Source organism: Chiloscyllium plagiosum, chromosome 40 (genome assembly GCF_004010195.1).
Source record: "Chiloscyllium plagiosum isolate BGI_BamShark_2017 chromosome 40, ASM401019v2, whole genome shotgun sequence".
In the NCBI taxonomy this organism is placed as follows: domain Eukaryota; kingdom Metazoa; phylum Chordata; class Chondrichthyes; order Orectolobiformes; family Hemiscylliidae; genus Chiloscyllium; species Chiloscyllium plagiosum.
This window is the reverse complement of record NC_057749.1, coordinates 26,240,229-26,258,769: the sequence shown is the minus strand read 5'-3', so window position 1 is coordinate 26,258,769 and position 18,541 is coordinate 26,240,229. Positions and strand designations below refer to the sequence as shown.

General features: G+C 38.7%; 1 protein-coding gene across 2 annotated transcripts in view; it reads left to right on the top strand.

Moving 5' to 3' along the window:
- nptnb (neuroplastin b) overlaps nucleotides 1–18,541 on the top strand; it is a 79,124-nt gene that overhangs the window by 49,948 nt on the left and 10,635 nt on the right. For both annotated transcript variants that reach the window (XM_043680632.1, XM_043680631.1), the window contains exons 5-6: nucleotides 2,096–2,229; nucleotides 3,492–3,765. In XM_043680632.1, coding sequence (XP_043536567.1) covers nucleotides 2,096–2,229; nucleotides 3,492–3,765 — 408 coding nt within the window. The remainder of the gene's footprint in view (nucleotides 1–2,095; nucleotides 2,230–3,491; nucleotides 3,766–18,541) is intronic.

Genomic DNA, 18,541 nt, shown 5'->3' with positions numbered 1-18,541 from the left:
GTAATAAATTATAATGAAATGTTGCAGTGAGGTTTTTCTGTTAAATGTTTGAAAACATTATTTGAATTCCTGAAAGCAGTACATGTGTAGCAAAACTCAGGATTTCATAGTTGATTGACGTGGCTGCCATCACAGGAACAGAGGTCATGAGCGATAACAAATCAATAGTTGGGTTTGTCATTGATGGCTGGGGTGCAAGGCTGGAGGATGACACAAATGTCGAGTGGGGGAAAAGGCGTGAAGAGATTTTAAAACCAGTTTGGAGAAAGTTGAAGAGAACATGCTAGTCTGCAAGGTATTTGAGGACTGGTTGATAACAATATGGGAGTTGAATCTCAAAGATTGCATTCAGCATTGAGAGGGTAGATGCAAATATGATGCAATTAACCTTGTATGTGCTAGGGAGTCTAAAACTAGGAGCCATAAACATGAAAGTCATTCATAAATCCAATATGGACCTCAGGTAAAATTTCATCGCCAGAATGTCTGATAGAATAGTACATTTCATAAGGAAATCAAATAAACATATGAAATTAAAAAAAGGTACTAGGTGGGATGTGACACAGAATATACAGCATGCGGCCTAATTATTTAATGTTTATGTAAATGAAAATGGGGTCGATAGCTTTTGATGAGCTGATGGAGAGAAAAAGCTTTTGCAACCTTTGAGAAATTTGTCAGGTCATGGAAGTATGAAGTATGATTTTTGAAGGGGTGGGAGGGAAGGTCTGACACGTGTATGTCTACAATCTTGACATAAAGTTGTATTGAGGCAGACTGAGCAGTATGTTGTTCTCTGTACTAATTAAACAATAGTTACGGTAGTAACAGGTCCTCTGAAACCAGACTGTGTGGGAGTCCATGCTCTAAACAATTCTGTATTATGTTGCAGTTCACATGACTCTGTCTTTATGCTTGGATGTTTCACACCTATGATTTGAGGCTTTTAGACTGGGTATTAGGGATTTCTCGCAATCTGGCAGGAAATCTGATATCAGTTGAGATTTGTCTTATTTACAAACTTGCAACTGTAAGCTCTCCCAAGAAACGAGCAATATTGTATTCTGTCTTGCTATGCTGTAGGTTGTAAATAACACACAGAATTTTAGCACATAATTTATTGATATCCCCTTGGCTGTTTGAGGAATATTGAAGAAACCATAATTAAATGTTGCTGACAGTTGGTTCTGAGAACAGTTAGTGCAAGAAATAAAGCTGAACCATGACAGTAGCATTTAATTGTTGACTTTTAAAATAGGGTCCTACTGTTAATGCTTGCCTTATTCCCTTATGGGAAGGAAAGAAAAAAATTGGTAAATTAAGCAGTTGAAGGAAAACTACACCAAATTGAATTAACATAATTTGAATTATGTCACTTCAAATTAATATAGAATCATGGAGATCTATACAGGAAAAGGCTCATTGGTCCATCACATTTGTGCTGGTCAAAAACAACCATCTAATTATTCTAATCCCTGCATTTGGCCCATAGCCTTGTATGTCTTGGCATTGCATGTGATTCTGTCCTGTTCAGATCTGTGCTTGACCTGGAAAATGCTCATCATTCATTGATCAGAAATTTTGTTCTTGTAACAACGAATTTTACTGATGGGTAGAAGGGAGCACTGCAACAGACCATAGAGGACCATTAGAAAAACTGAGAAATAAAGGTACCATATATCAAGATGGAGACGTAAACTGATGTTAAGCCCACAGGTTGCTGTGTTCAGTTTTCCAAAGATGGAAAATAACATTTCTCTTGCTACCTACTGAGTGGCATATTCGAAGTTGTGTTCAACTATTTTCTATCGCCTCTTGGCTTAACTTGCATAGTCTGATGGCCAGTTGGGAGGCAAAAGTCATATTTCTGAGATTGAGTTACATAAACAACTGAAATGTATGTTTAATTTACAATGTGACAAGATTGCAAACGGATGTTTTTTTGAGGGGAGTGGTGAGAAGTTGGCAGTGAAATTGCACCATTAGTTGGTGCTAAGTTTTTCTTCTACTTGGTTTCCTTCCCTTCTTTAAATTTCCCTTTAATGCTAACCTCTTCCGTTAAAAATGTCCTAATTATCGCTGGTTTCTGTTCCAGCACTTCCTGAAATTGTTGGTCATAAGAGGAGTGAGAATAAGAATGAGGGTCAAAGTGCTCTCATGTATTGCAAGTCTGTAGGATATCCACATCCTGTCTGGACCTGGCACAAGAAAGTGGACAATGAAATTGTGGTAAGCTCACTGTTAAATTTCACTAAGGTTAGTGTATTTACTGTTTTTTCTTGAATTCAAAACCTTCACTGGATAATGGTAGTGTAATCGGACTACTTGTATTTCTCTTTAAGAGAAGTCATAATAAAACTTTTAAGTTGAATACTGTGCTGTTAGATATTGGGAAAGTGAGGGAGAAGGCAGTGCTTGCATGTGTAAAAGTGAATGCTTTTGCAGTATGTGGGGGAGAAACTGCTGCATCTTGTTAAGTCATACATAGACTAAGGATAGAAACAGTCACAGGTCCTCTTTGGGTTTAGTTGGATGACTCAGAAAATGTGCTTTAATTTTGTGTGCATATCACTTAACATTCAGATGGTGAGCTTAATAATAGAGATCATAGAATTATAGAATCCATAGTGTGTGGAAGCAGGCCATTTGGCCCATCCAGTCCACATTGATTCTCTGAAGACCATTGCACCCAGGCTCCAACCCTACCCATAACCTGTCTTTTCCATAGATAATCCACACCTTGCCTGCACATTTCTGGACACTATGGGCAATTTAGCATGACTAATCGACCTAACCTGCAAACTCCACACACGGTCACCTGAGGCTAGAATCGAATCCAGGTCCCTGGCACTGAGGCAGCAGTTGGCAATCTTGTGCCACCATGATGCCTCAATGTAGGGATAAGCACATAATTGAAAACAGGCAAATGATTGATTTTAGTTTTACAGAAAACCAGCGTGAAAACATTTTAAGATGGGATAAACAAGGGACCAATGGTCTTTGGTATCTCTAAGAGAATCATGAAGGTGTTATGGCACAGAAGGAAGTCATTCAACCTTTGAGTATATACATGGGCATTTATCAGTGATAGTATATAGACAATGCGTGCAGCCACATAACCAACCAGAATTCAGGATTCACAGAGGCAAACGTTCTTTAGGGCAGAGGCTGGAAAGCGTTGGTTCAAGATCTGCAGCCAGCAATTGTGATTGGCTAGGAGGCCTTTTTGCCTGTTGGATAAACACATGTGGCCTCTCTTTATTCTTCTACTCTCCTCCTCCATTTCACATCTTTTTCAATAAGTTAATTGTAATAAATGTTGATGAGCTTTCCTAGCACACAGTGGTACTGAATTGTTTGCAAGCCACACACATGAGAATCAATTCTTTCTGCAATTTACTGGAACTGATATTCTTTAAAATGCAAAACTCCATGTTAAAAAAAAGAGCGATTTAGTCAACTTTAATTTCATTTCTCATCCTCCCTTGTAGGAACTGAATAATGCTACTGGTCGCTATTTCATCACCAACAAAGGCAACTACTCAGAGCTGATCATTGAGAACCTGCACATTCAGGATGATCCAGGCGAATACTTGTGTAACGCTTCTAATTACATTGGACACTCTTTTGTTGTCACTATTTTGCGAGTTCGTAGCCATCTGGCACCACTGTGGCCCTTCCTAGGGGTTGTTGCAGAAATCTTAATTCTGGTCATCATCATTGTCGTATATGAGAAACGAAAGCGACCAGACGAAGTCCCTGATGGTAAGTCCCTTTCTTCAAATACGGTTTTGCTTTATTTTTGCGCACTTAACCCATTTGATACTAACATAATCTAGTGTGCTTTAAATACTTTTCATTGCTGTCTCTAGTATTAAATGGGTTAATTAGAGGACAAAAGTACATCATCCATTTACAATTTTAAAAGGTTCTTCCTTTCTTGAGATTTTATTTTCAATTTAGTGAGTATGTTATAGTTAACTTTACCTTTTTGAATTTTACCCAATGTCTATTCAAATTTGGGTCATTTCACTAACCAATAATTTTTAGATTTTCAACAGGAAACAAAATGGACACTAAGTTTTCTGAACCTTTTTCAGGAATGAGTCTTTAATATAAAGAAGATTCTATGTACTGTCACAATGTATTTGTTTATATGAATGGATTGAGAGTTATATTCCATTAAGTATTGCAGTCTGGAATACTGATTTTCAAAAATGAAGCATCCTGATCACTAGTCAGTCTCAACTAATTTGAAAAATTGATCCAGGTATTTCATAGGGCAGTTTTCAAGGTTGTTTTGAAAATATGGTCATACTAGATGAAATTTGATGCCTTTTTTTTTGCTTCTGAGTTTAGGTTTGTTATTTAAGACCCACTTCCTTTTCTGCCTGTTATGTCTTCTCCCTCTGTTTGATCTTGTAAAGCATGTTGGGATGTTTTTCCAAGTTAACGACACTATTTAAATACTTTGACTTATGTGACTGATCCACCTGTATGCTTCTAAATGCTCTTTTCACCACTTCTTTTTATTAAGGTATATAAGTGTCTGTCATTATTGCAATGTACTTAAGATATCAAAAATCGAAGCTTTCATTGAGGCAAATAAATTTGATTGCTTTGTTTCATGGAATATTCAGACTATTTTGCTAATTAATACTGTAAATCTCACTTAGAACATTACACTCTTGAGCATTGCACCAGGTGTATTGTTGCACCGAGAATGCTGTCTGATAATACTTTGCATGGCTAAGTAGCAAAACATACAGGATAGAAGGCAGCTTTGCTCATTGTCTCGTTCAACTGTGTGAATAATGCAAAACGTGACATTGAAGTGAATATTGTCATTATGGGTTGTTATTTTGTTCCTGTCAACACAGAATATTGGTCTGACTTGCAATTTGGATGCATCTCCATGAAGGTACAATCTCAAAAGTAAAGGCTAAATGTAGTAATTAGTGAAATCGTTGAAGAGACCTGCTATAAAAAGGCAGTGAGAAGACATGGAGAAAAATAGAAAATCTACCTTGGGGCAATTAAATTAAAAGATTTGATTAAAAATTACTTGTGTAGCTAATGAACGAAATCATACGATATTTTAGTTATGTGCTCTACTTGAATTGTTTGTTTTCTCTTGTTAGGTCATAGAGTCACAGAGAAGGCATGGAAACAGACCTTTCAGTCCAACTTGTCCATGCTGACCAGATGTCCTAAGTTAGTCTAGTCCCATTTGCCAGCATTTTTCCCATATTCCTCCAAACACTTCCTATTCATATAGCCATCCAGCTGCCTTTTAAATTTTGTACCTTTCAATTGTACCAGCTTCCACCACTTCCTCTGGCAGCTTATTCCATACACGCCCCTCCCTCTGTGTGACAAAGTTGCTACTTAGTCACTTTTAAATCTTTCCCCTCTCACCTTAAACTTAAACTTAATCCCTCTAGTTTTCCCCACCCCACGGAGCAGATCTTGGCTATTCATCCTATCCATGCCCCTCAAATTTTATAAACCTCTATAAGGTCAAGTCTCAGCCTCCAATGCTCCAGAGAAAATAGCCCCAGCCTATTCAGCCTCTCCCGACAGCTCCAACCCTGGCAACATCCTTGTCAATCTTCTCTGAACCCACTCAAGTTTCACAACATCTATAGTGGGGAAACCAGAACTGAATACCAATTGAACTCAAAAAGTGACCTAACTAATGTCCTATACAGCCACAATATGACCAGCCAACTCCTATACTCGATGCTTTGTCCAGTAAAAGAAAGCATACCAAACTCCACCTCCACTATCCCATGTTGCTGTAACTCCCCTTTCAAGGAACTATGAACCTGCACTCCAAGGTCTTTTTGTTCAGCAACACTCCACAGGACCTTACCATTTAAGTGTATAAGTCCTGACCTGAGTAGTCTTTCCAAAATGCAGGACTTTGCATTTATCTAAACTGAACTCTATCTGCCAATCCTTGGCCCATCTGATTAAGATCCTTTTATACTCTGAGGTGACCTTCACTGTCTTCTACATTTCCAATTTTGGTGTCATCTGCACACTTGCAAACCATACCTCCTAGGTGTTTGGTTAAAGCTGATACTTTGTAGCATCAAATATTAATCCCTTGGAAAGTATTTTAATTTGTTCAAGGAAATACTATCCAACAGAATTTGAATCTCGACTTTGTGTAAATAAGTGGGTTAATTTGAAAGGTATAGGAGGTCTGTCTAAATTCACAGAGCATTTCAAATCACTGTCAGACCTATTTTATTTATCAGTTCATTTTTTGCTTTAATAATGTAATATAAAGTTTTGAATCTTGAGAATTTACTTGCATAATCTCTTCAATTTTGGAGAAATCTATAGTTGGGGATATTTTGCAATTTTGGATAAAATAATGAAGTGTCCAGTTAATTGGACAAAAGATCTGCAGTTTGTGTGCAGTCTCACTGTTTTGTGTCGCTTTGTGATTATGGTAAAACAAACTGCATTACTGTGAAAAACAAATTAGTATTAGTTGAACTAAAAAATGAATGAACCCTTTTTGGATGTCCATTTTAAGAACTTTAGGTTTAGTAATTTGTGAATAAAGGAAATTAGTGGCAGACTTGGAAGAGGATCAAGTACAGTAAAAATACTTGGCAGGAGGAGACAAGTTGGTTCAAGCTTTTGAATATAGAAAAATGGGAATGAAAGAAGTGAAATTTAGGATTGAATTATATAATCTGGGACTGAATAAGACCAAGATACAGAAGCCGAATTAGGCCATTCAGCTCATAGCGCAGACTCTATCATTCAATCATTGTTAATTTGTTTCTCAACACCATTCTCTTGCTTTCTGTCCATAACCCTTGATCCCTTTGCCAATCAAGAACCCTCTTTATCTCGGCCTTAAATACAGTCAATAACTTGGCCACCCCAGCCCTCTGCCATAATGTGTTCCACAGATTAACCACCCTCTGGTTGAAGAAATTCCTCCTTCTCTCGGTTCTAAAGGTTGTCCTTTCATTCTGAGTGTGCCCTCAGTTTCTAATCTCTCCTATGTGAAGACTGTACAGGCCTCGGCATTCTGGAGGTTTCGATTAGATTTATCTTCTCTCTTTCCCCCCCCCCCTCCCCCCCTCCTCACCATTCCTTCTAAACTCCAAGTACAGAGTCTTCAACCACTCCTCATATCACAAACTCTTCATCCTCAGGATCATTCTTGTAAACTTCCTCTGGACCCCCTCCAATACAAGAACATCCTTCCTTTGATACAGGACCCAAAGCTGTTCACAATATTTCAAATGTGTTCTGACCAGAGCCTTTTACAGCCTCAGCAGTACATCTCTGCTCTTGTATTCTCACCGTCCTAAAATGAATGCTAGTGTTGCACTTGCCTTCCTAACTGCCATCTGAACCTGTGTTAACATTCAGAGAATACTGAACTAGGACTCCCAAGTCCCTTTGTGCTTCTGACTTCTGAAGCCTTTCCCTGTTTAGAAAATAGTCTACATACTATTCCTAACAAACTGCATAATCTTTCTTTTCCACATTGTGTTCCATCTGTCACTACTTTGGCTATTCACCTAGCCAATGGATGCCCTTCTACAGCCTTACCACTTCCTTAACACTGCTTGTCCCTCCATCTATTTTTGTATCATTTGTAAACTTCGCAACGATTTAGTTCCTTGATCCATATTTAATGGACCCTTACAGAACCATACTAGTCATAGGCTGCCATCCTGAAGAAGATACCTTTATCCCTACCTGTTTTCTGCCAGTCATCCAATCCTCTATCCATGCCAGTACCTTGCTGTTTAACACCATGAGCATTCATCTTATTTAGAGCCTCCTGTGTGGCACCTTATCAAAAGCCTTCTGAAAATCCAAATAGATTATATCCACTAGCTCTCTTTTGTCCAGCTTTCTTATCACCCCCACAAAAAAATTCCAACAGATTTTGTCAGACATGACCTCCCCTTGGCGCAGAAGTGTTTACTCAGCCCTGTTTTACCGTGCTCTTCCAAGTACTTGTAATCTCATCCTTAAAAATGGACTCTCAAATCTTACCAACAGCTGAGGTCAGGCTAACCAGTCTATAGCTTCCTGTCTTTTGACTCCCTTTTTAAACAGCATGTCACGTTAGCCATTTTCCAGTCCTCTGGCACCCTCCCTGACTCCAGGCATTGAATTTTGGTATTGAGTTTTACGTAGTTCATTTTTAAAGTAACTTGTTTGATTGAAAAGTTTTTGTATCCTCTGACGTTCACTCAGTTTTTAAAACTGGGGCAAAGCTATTATAGTCCTTGCAAATCTACAGATGTAATTAGTCATAGTTTGGTATTGGAAGCTCAAGTGAAGCTTGTTGAATGACCAGCAAACTCCTAAACTTCCTACAATATTAGAAATACTAGCAAGTTTCTTTGATAAACTAATGATTACATTGGAAGGTTTATCATGTTATATTCTGAAGATCCAAATATATCAGGCACAAAAATTAATATTATTCAGATAACAAAACTGGTCTTATTCCATTGTCTAATGTTATTCGGAAAGTCCTCAATTTAGAAAACAGAATTGAAATCTAGTTGTTAAATAGTGATTCACTTGCATTGAAGGTTATGAGATTAAATGTTCACTTTCTCCTGTTGGCAAAAAGGTGTAAACTTGCGTGGTTTTATTATGTTTCTGTCTATTTACACATCTTAGTTATTTAAGAGCCTTGAGTGGATTGATTTGTTACGTTTTAGAATGTCTCCCTTAAAGTCTCTGCATCTGAGAGAAAATGCTTACCAACTGTTTACAATAGTTACAATACACTGATCAAAAGTTGTTCAGGCACAATAGTAATGTTAACTTTGTCAGACCATAAAATGCAGTATTTGATCATTTTAACTGAACCATTTGTATAAATTTGCTTTGCAAATTGTATCAAGAATTTAAACAGGGAGAAAGTGAGGACTGCAGATGCTACAGATGAGAGTCAAGAGTGTGGTGCTGGAAAAGCACAGCAGGTCAGGCAGCATCCGAGGAGCAGGAGAATAGAGGTTTCTGGCCTAAGCCCTTCATCAGGAATGAGGCTTGTGGGCCTGGGGGGCTGAGAGGTAAATGGGAGGGATGTGGGATTGCAGGGAAGGTCGGAGAAAGTGAGGACTGCAGGTGCTGGGGATCAGGGCTTAAAAATGTGTTGCTGGAAAAGTGCAGCAGGTCAGGCAGCATCAAAGGAGAATTAGAATCGACGTTTCGGGCAAAAGCCCTTCCTCAGGAATGAGGAGGGTGTGCCAAGCAGGCTAAGATAAAAGGTAGGGAGGAGGGACTTGGGGGAGGGGCGTTGGGAATGCGATAGGTGGAAGGAGGTTAAGGTGAGGGTGATAGGTTGGAGGGGGGGTGGAGCGGTCGGGAACAAGATTGCAGGTCAAGAAGGCGGTGCGGAGTCTGAGGGTTGGGACTGAGAAAAGGTGGGGGGGAGGGGAAATGAGGAAACTGGAGAAATCTGCATTCATCCCTTGTGGTTGGAGGGTTCCTCGGCGGAAGATGAGTTGCTCTTCCTCCAGGCGTCGTGTTGCCATGGTCTGGGGATGGAGGCCAAGGACCTGCATGCAGGGAAAGTAGCTGAGCATGCGATAGGTAGATGGTGAGGGAGCAGGTGATAGGTCGGATAGGGGTGTGGAGTAGATAGATGGGAAATAATTTTAAACATCCAATATAGATCATTGCAATTTTATGTAAATGGGTTTGGAGAAAAAGATATTTTGTAGTTATTAACCTAATTCATGAAAGCAAATTTATATTCAACCCTGCTTTCATCACCTATTCTTCTATTTTTCTAAGAAAATGAAGATCAGTGGTTTGTTAGTTGCTGTCCATTTGGTTGGTCATTCTTTTTCTAAATTGTCACTGATATAAAATGCAGTAATTGGATATCTAAATGACATCTGTCTTTTTCCTTTCACCATGAATTCATTAATGAAATTTCTTCATTGTCATGAACAAATCTGTTAGTTCTGATCAGAGTTTTTTAAAGAAAGTACATATTCTTTATTTTCATATTAACCAACACATGCATCCTGAAACATGTTCACACAACTGGAGAGAATATTTTTTATTTCCTAAGTACAGGACTTAATCCTAGTGGGGAAAATTTGGATGATGCATCGTTTTTGTTGGAGTTAACGATACAGTTTGCAGAAGGTAGCAAACTATTGAGCTAGCGATGTTTGAGAAGATTTGTAGCTCAGGTTGAGGTTCTGGATGTAGGTTTGCTCACTGAGCTGGAAGGTTCGTTTACAGACGTTTTCGTTACCATACTAGGTAACATCAGTGAGCCTCCGGATGATGCACTGGTGGTATGGCCCACTTTCTGTTTGTTTGTGTTTCCTTGGATTGGTGATGTCATTTCCTGTGGTGATATCCTTTTTCGTTTTCTCAGGGGGTGGTAAATGTGATCCACGTTAACATGTTTGTTGATGATTCGGAGATGCCGGTGTTGGACTGGGGTGTACAAAGTTAAAAATCACACAACACCAGGTTATAGTCCAACAGGTTTAATTGGAAGCACACTAGCTTTCGGAGTGACACTCCTTCATCAGGTGATTATCACAATCACCTGATGAAGAAGCGTCGCTCCAAAAGCTAGTATGCTTCCAATTAAACCTGTTGGACTATAACCTGGTGTTGTGTGATTTTTAACTTTGTTTGTTGATGGCATTCTGGTTGGAATGCCATACTTCTAGGAATTCTCGTGTGTGTCTTTGTTTGGCTCATCCTAGGATGGATGTGTTGTCCCAGCCAAAGTGGTGTCCTTCTTTATCTAAATGTAAGGATACACCAAATATACCACCAAGTTCATCAGCAAGGACAATATCGTCAAGCCAGTGGAGCCTTAACATCCACTTCACCTTCAACAACAAAATCTACAGGAAAAACCAAAAGGACACACATGGGATCTCCAATATCAGGGTTCTTAGCAGAGGCAGTAATGCAGAGAGTCAAACAAACAGCTCTGCCAACCATTCAACCCAAACTTTAGTTCAGCTGTGTGGATGACACCTTTGTCATCACGATACAAGAAAAATTGGAGGAAACCTTCAAGACCATCAATAGTACCTTCAAAGCCATCAATAATTGAGATTTAGACAGTTTAGGAGAATAGTCCAAGAAATGGCTGGGGAAATCCAATATGAGCAAATGCGAGGTCTTGCGCTTTGGGGAAAAAAAAAATACAGGCAAGGACTATTTTCTAAACGGTGAGAAAATTCATAAAACCAAAGTACAAAGGGATCTGGGAGTGCTAGTACAGGATTCTTGCAGGTTGAGTCTGTGGTTAATGTTGTCATTTATTTCAAGAGGATTGGAATATAAAAGCAGTGAGGTGCTATTAAGACTTTATGAAGCTCTGGTTAGGCCCCATTTATAATAGTATCCAATTTTGGACCCAATTCCTCAGGAAGGGCATACTGGCCCTGGAGCGTGTCCAGTGGGGATTCACTATGATCCCTGAAATGGTAGGTCTAACATATGATGAATGGCTGAGGATCCTGGGATTGTTTAGCGTTCAGAAGATTGAGGGGGAATCTAATAGAAACTCACAAGATAATACATGGTCTAGAAAGAGTGGATGCTGGGAAATTGTTTCTGTCAAGTGGGGATACTAGGACCTGTGGGCACAGCCTTAGAATTAGAGGGGGTCACTTTGGAAATTACCACATTTCTTTAGTCAGTGTGGTAGGCCTGTGGAATTCACTGCATTGAGTGCAGTGGAGGTTGGGATGTTAAATGCCTTCAAGGCAGAGATTGATAAATTCTTAATCTCGCAAGGAATTAAGGGATATGGGGAGAGTGCGGGTAAGTGACGTTGAAATGCCCATCAGCCATGATTGAATGGCAGAGTGAACTCGATGGGCTGAATGGTCTTTCTTCCACTCCCACGTCTCATGGTCTCACAATACCTTTACTGGCATAAAATTCACTGAAGAGGAAAACAACAACAAACTGCCATTCTTCGACATCACAGTAGAGAAAACAGCCAATAAGGAACTTCAAACCAGCATCTACAGGAAAACAACAGATACCAACCATATACTGAACTACAGAAGCAATCAGCCCAACATCCACAAATGAAGCTGCATTTGAACATTATTTCAATGGGCCATCACACACTGCAGCACAGAGGAACTACGAAGAGCAGAGGAAAATCACCTACACAACGTATTCGAAAGGAACAGGTACCCAATGAACACAGTCCGCTGATTTCACAGCAACAACCCCAAACAGACAAAATACGTCTAGAAATCCTAGCCACTCTCCCCTACATCAAAGGCACCTCAGAAATGATTGCCAGACTACTCTGACCTCTTCGCATCGTGGTAACCCACTAAAACAGCAGCTAATGAACTTAAAAGACCCTATACAGACAACAAGCAAAACTAATGTCATTTACAAAATACCTTGCAAGAACTGTAGCACATACTACATGGGACAAACAGGCAGAAAACTAGCCACCAGGATACATGAATGTGAACTAGCCACAAAAAGACATGATGCACTATCGCTAGTATCCTTACGTACCAATGAGAAAGGACAACACATCCCATCCTAGGACAAGCCAAATGGAGATACACACAAGAATTCCTAGATGCATGGCATTCCAACAGGGACTCTATCAACAAATACGTTGACTTGGATCCCATTTACCACCCCCTGAGAAAAAGAACAGGAAATGACATCACCAACCCAAGGAAATCCAAACACAAATAAAGTGGGCCATACCACCAGTGCTTCATCCAGAGGTTCACTGATGTTACCTCGAATGGTGACGAACATCTGAAAACTAGCTCAGCAAGCAGACCTCCATCTAGATAATGTCAGAGAGAGTCTCTGGTGAAGCGCTGGTGGTACGTCCCCCTCTATTTATAGGTCTTAGTTTCTCAAGGTGGGTGATGTCACTTCTGGCTTTTTTTCAAGGGAAAGTAGATGGAATCTAAATGTGTTTATTGATGGAGTTTTGGTTAGAATGCCATGTCTCTCAGAATTCTCAAGCATGTCTTTGTTTCGTCTGTCCTAGGATATGTGTGTTGTCCCAGTCAAAGTGGTGTCCTTCTTTGTCTGTATGTAGGGAAACTAGTGCGTCATGTCTTTTGGTGGCCAGTTGGTGTTCATGTATCCTCGTGGCCAGTTTCCTGCTAATTTGTCCAATGTTAGTGTTTTTTACAGTTCTTTCATGGTATCTTGTAAATGACGTTAGTTTTGCTGGTAGTATTAATGGATCCATTAGGTTCATTAGTCGCTGTATAAGTGTGTTAGTAGGTTTGTGAGCTACCATGATGCCAAGGGGTCTGAGTAGTCTGGAAGTCATTTCTGATATGTCTTTGATGTAAGGTAATGTGGCTATAGGTTTTGGATGCATTGTCTGCTTGATTTTGTTTGAGAAATCAGTGGATTGTGTTTACTGGGTACCTGTTTTTCTTGAAAATGCTGCATAGATATTTTTCTTTTTTCTCTTTGTAGTTTTTGGGTCCTGCAGCATGATGTAACTCACTGAAAGAATGTCTTGATGCAGTGCTGTTCGTGGAAGCTGTAATGCAGGGACTTCAACAAGCTGCCCTCCAGTCTATCTAACCCAAACTTTGGGTCCAATAATAGATGACATCTTTGTCATCACAAAATGGAACAAATTAGAGGAAACATACAATACCATAACAATATCCTGACAGGCGTAAAATTCACAAAAGAGGAGGAGAATGACAACAGACTTCCATTCCTTGATGTGACAGTTTGAACGTACAGTTAATGGAGAGCTTCAAACCAGCATCTACAGAAAAATCAACAAACACCGACCAAATACTTAACTTCAGAAGCAATCATCCCAACACCCTCAAACTGACCTGTATCAAGACATTATTTGAAGGAGCTACATCATACTGCAGCACCCAAGAACTAGAAGCAGAAGAAAAATATCAAGAAAACCAGCTACCCAATGAACACAATCTGCCGATTTCTCAGAAACAAACCCAAACAAGCAGACAATGCAACCAAAAACTATAGTTACATTACCTTACATCAAAGACATATCAGAAACTACTCAGACCCATTAGCATCATGGTAGCCCACAAACCATACAACACACTTAAACAGCGACTAATGAACCTAATAGATCCATTAGGTACTACCAGCAAAACTAACATCATGTGGACTTGTTAGGCCATAGGGCCTGTTTTCACACTGTATGGATTCTATGATTCACTATCTATGATTTACAAGATACCAGTGTGGGACCCTAAATAGCATCATGTGTTGCAGTGACTGCCCCCCCCCCCCCCCCAACCACCAAACTAAACAGATTACGCTCACTGTCTTTTTCTCTGAATCTCTCCTCCGTCCTCTCATCCCTCTCTCTGTGTTTGTCTCTGTATTTGTCTCTCTTTGTCTCTTTCTCTCTCCTCCACTGCCACGGCCACCCCGAAGTAAACCGAAAAGCTAACCCAAATGCTTTCCAAGGAGTTGTGACAATTTTCAGGCAGTGAATGGAAGTGTCAGTGAGAAAAAGGTCAGGAAGCACTTCTGTGTTGAAGTCCAGGGCAAGGGAACGTAATCTTAAGATTAAAACTAGGTAATTCAGAAGTGAAAGCATGAAGCACTTTTTCATATAAGAAGGAATGTAAATCTGAAACATCTCTCTCCTCAAAAAAGCAAGCTGTTGAGGCAGGCTTAATTGAAAAATTAAAACTGAGATTAATTACATTTTTTTTTGTTAGGCCATGGTCTAACAACCAATGCAAGTAAATGGGGCTCAGTTATAAATCAGCCTTAATCCATCTGAAGGACATCACAAGCTTGAACAGCTGAATGCCTACTCCACACCATATGTTATTAAAGCTAGTTTATTCTCTAGTTAAAATCTTGTGTGGAAAAACGTGAGCTTTCGTGCTTGTACTCTTGATATTTCCTGACATTGCATTAACCAACTTTTATGTGAACAGCACAGATCTCTGGACTTCCTGCTTCCATTTCTCAGACATCTTGGATGGCCATCGTAAGAGAATGTGGAATAAGAAATTTAATTCATACCCTTTTTAATGGGTGCAAATTGCTTTATTTGCCCTTTGAACAAAATTTTATATTGAGATGATGAAGGCTTGATGTTATGTTCCAGGTTGTGCAGTTTTGATGGATTTTACATTATTGCAACAAAACCAAAATAGGTTGGCTTATAAATAAGAGATTTGGCCAAAGATTATAGTGCATTCATAGAATATTTTGAACACTTATTAATATTGTTACTTTGAATTTTTATGTTTTGGAATATGATGATCTGATAGTGACGAAATATTTCTATTTTCCTCTGAAAGCTTGTTCATTTTCTTCAGCAAGAATGTTATCTTTTTTGAGTTGTTGCATCTAGTTATTCTAGACTGGATTATATTCAGAAAACTGATTCCTTTCCCTCAGAATTTTCACACTGACCCTATCAAAATAGTTACAGAGGAGCTGAATTTAAAGGGAACTAAGAGGATATTAAAATAATACTCATCTTGGTAACTTTTAAGTTCAAGTGTGGAAAAGGTCACATTCCGCTATGCAAGAACACTGATGTGGCAGTGATGTTGACTTCTCCAGGATACACTCAAACACTGAAAGATATTGTAACTCGATCAATTTCAAACACCAAAAAACAAGATAAATGAAGTCATTTTAATTATTGAAGGAATTATAGAATATAAATTTAGAAATTAAATTTAAAATTAATACTAAAAGTTCTAAATTATCAAAATTCAGGAAAGTAGTCTTGAAGAAATTAGGGCAAGAAGGACCATTTTTAGCAATATTTCACACAATCTCATCAATTTTTTTATTAATCTTATGGAAAGCTTTTTTGTTTTGGAGCGAATCAATTCATGTTTCAAAATCCTACAGCCAAGCACCTTTTTTTATTTTGTACCATTATCCAAACACTGTAATCAAAATGACTCCAGACTTATCATTACAGAAAGCACAGCCTATTATACAGATAGAGCACTTCAACTTGAAGCCATCAGTTTTCCCATCCGACCCAGTAAAGTCTGCGTTTTCTTTAACCAATCTGGATAGAGCCTGGATGCTGTCACCTTGCTTAAAAGTGAGGTTTCTTTGCGAACTGCAAAATGTGATATCTTTTCACCTTGTAATATTTATCACAAAGTTTCTAGGATTCATAATTTAAGGACATTATGGATGGACACTTCAAAAATCATGATGTTACCAAGGAAACTCAATATGGCTTTGTCAAGTGAAATTAACTAATTTCAGATTTTGTTTGATAAAGTAACAAGCAAGGTGGATCGTGGGAGCTTGTAGATGTTTGCTGGGACTTCCAAAAGGCATTTAATTAGTACTACATCAAAGCACATAGAGGAAACATATTCACATGGATAAAGGATTATTAACTAATGAGGAATAGAGTAGGGATAAGTGAATTTTTTGGGCTGGCAAACTATAACCAGTGCAGCACCACAGGAGTTGGTACTGGGCCTTAACAGTTTGCGATCTGTATCAATGAGATATATAAATGAATGTAATAGCTAAAGGTGCTGATGACCTCAAGATAGGTAGGAAAGTAAGTTTTTAGTGAGGAGGAAGAGGGTATACAAGGGATTTGGTTAAGTGGGTGTGCAAAACAATGAAAGGCCATATGTGGGCAAATGCAAATTTGTCCACTTTGGGAGGAAGAATGGAATACCACTTTGTTATTCAAAAGGAGATTGTCAAGCTTGGCTTTACAAAGGCATCTGGGTGCCCTGGTATATGCAAAATATTTGCATGCTGGTACAGCAAGTGATTAAGAAGGCAAGTAGAATCTTGCTCATTTCAAGAGGAAGGCATTGTAAAATTAGGGAATTTTGTTGCACCTTAAAGGATATTTGATGAGACGTCATCTGGCATGTTGTATATGGATTTAATCTATTTTTGGGGGGAGAAATGTTTCCTGTAGTTCATTCAACTCCTAGATAAGCAATTCGTATGAAGAAAAGGATTGAGCCTGTACCCATTGGAGTATAGAAGAATGAAAGGTAGTCTTATTGAAACATAATATCCTGAGGGAACTTGATCAGGGGAATACCAGGTGGATATTTATTTTTGTGGAAGGGATTAGAATTAAGGAATTTGGTGATCTCAAGATTAAACCCTTTTAAGAATGAGATGAGAAGCTGCCTTTCTCTGAGAATCATTTAGTCTATGAAATTGTCTTCTTGAGAAAGCAGCAGGAGCTGGGTTATTGAATTTGTTCAAAACTGAGTTGTTTCGATTGTTAGTGGACAAGGGAATAATTGTCATATAGGACTGCAGGGGGAGAGGGCAGCAAAGTGAAGTTGAAATTACAATCCAATCAGCTGTGATCTTCGTGAATGGCAGAGCACAGTGAAAGGGCACACTGACCTACTCCAGAGTCCTATGTTCCCATAAACCATTTTCAGAAACATCGAGACCATTTCCTCTCTATCCTGCCACTTCATTATTTCAAGGTAACTAATTTAGGAGTTGTAGATCCAGGTTTGCTCTCAAACATTACTTGGAGTAATTTTTAAATCATGTTTTTCTGGATTTGAATATAATGAGTTACTCATCTACACTTGCTTGCTTGATTCAATTCATTAAAAGTTCTGTGCTATTCTTCATGCAGTAGCAGATTGCAATCCTGGGCATTAAATCTCCTTTTTGACAATCTATATAAAATGTGAATTGACTATTGTTTTTAAAAACAGCCAATAATTCATGCCAAGCATTAAAGCTGAAATGGAGAAATCTGGAGAACTTTATTTGCAATAATTCAGTAAAATTTAATTTAAGGGCCTTTTGCTTTGTGGCAGAACTAATGCAGTACATCTCGAGGGATTGAAAGCACACTAATAGCAGAACATTTAAAATATGTGCATTCGTGTTGCAACTGTGGCTGAATTATTAACTCATGACTCCTTCAAGGTCAGAGTGGTAACACTAACAATTGATTTTCTGATGAAAGAATTAACACTTTTTGGCTCAATGACCTGTTTCTCTCCACTGATGCTCCCTGAACTGTTGAGCACTTTTCAGCATTTTTGGTTTTTATTTCAGGTTCCCAGCATCCACATTATTTTGCTTTTACAAAGGAGATTGCAGATAAAGCAAAAGCAAGATATTGTGACTGATGGTAGTCTGTAATAAGAACAGAACATGTTGGAAATAGTGGGAAGGTCTGACAGTATCTGTGTACAGAGAAACAGGTTAAACATTTCAGGTCTCTGCCCTTCCAGAATTCTTTCTGATGATCTATTAACTTTACCTCCTCTTTCCATGGATACTGTTAGACCTGCTGAGTATTACTAGTTTTTTCTATTTCACTGCAGCTACATGGCATAGTTTAATATTTTACAGACTTGGTTTGAGGCTCATCAAATTCCAAGTGAATGATGACTATTAAATTACCATTTTAACTTCCTGAGTTTCAGTATATAATATTTTGGCATCAAGGTGGATTTCTTGGGAGTGGATTGTAACTGTGAAGAGCTGCAAATGCACGCTTTGGTTAGGATTTACACTTAATAGGTTATAGAAGAAT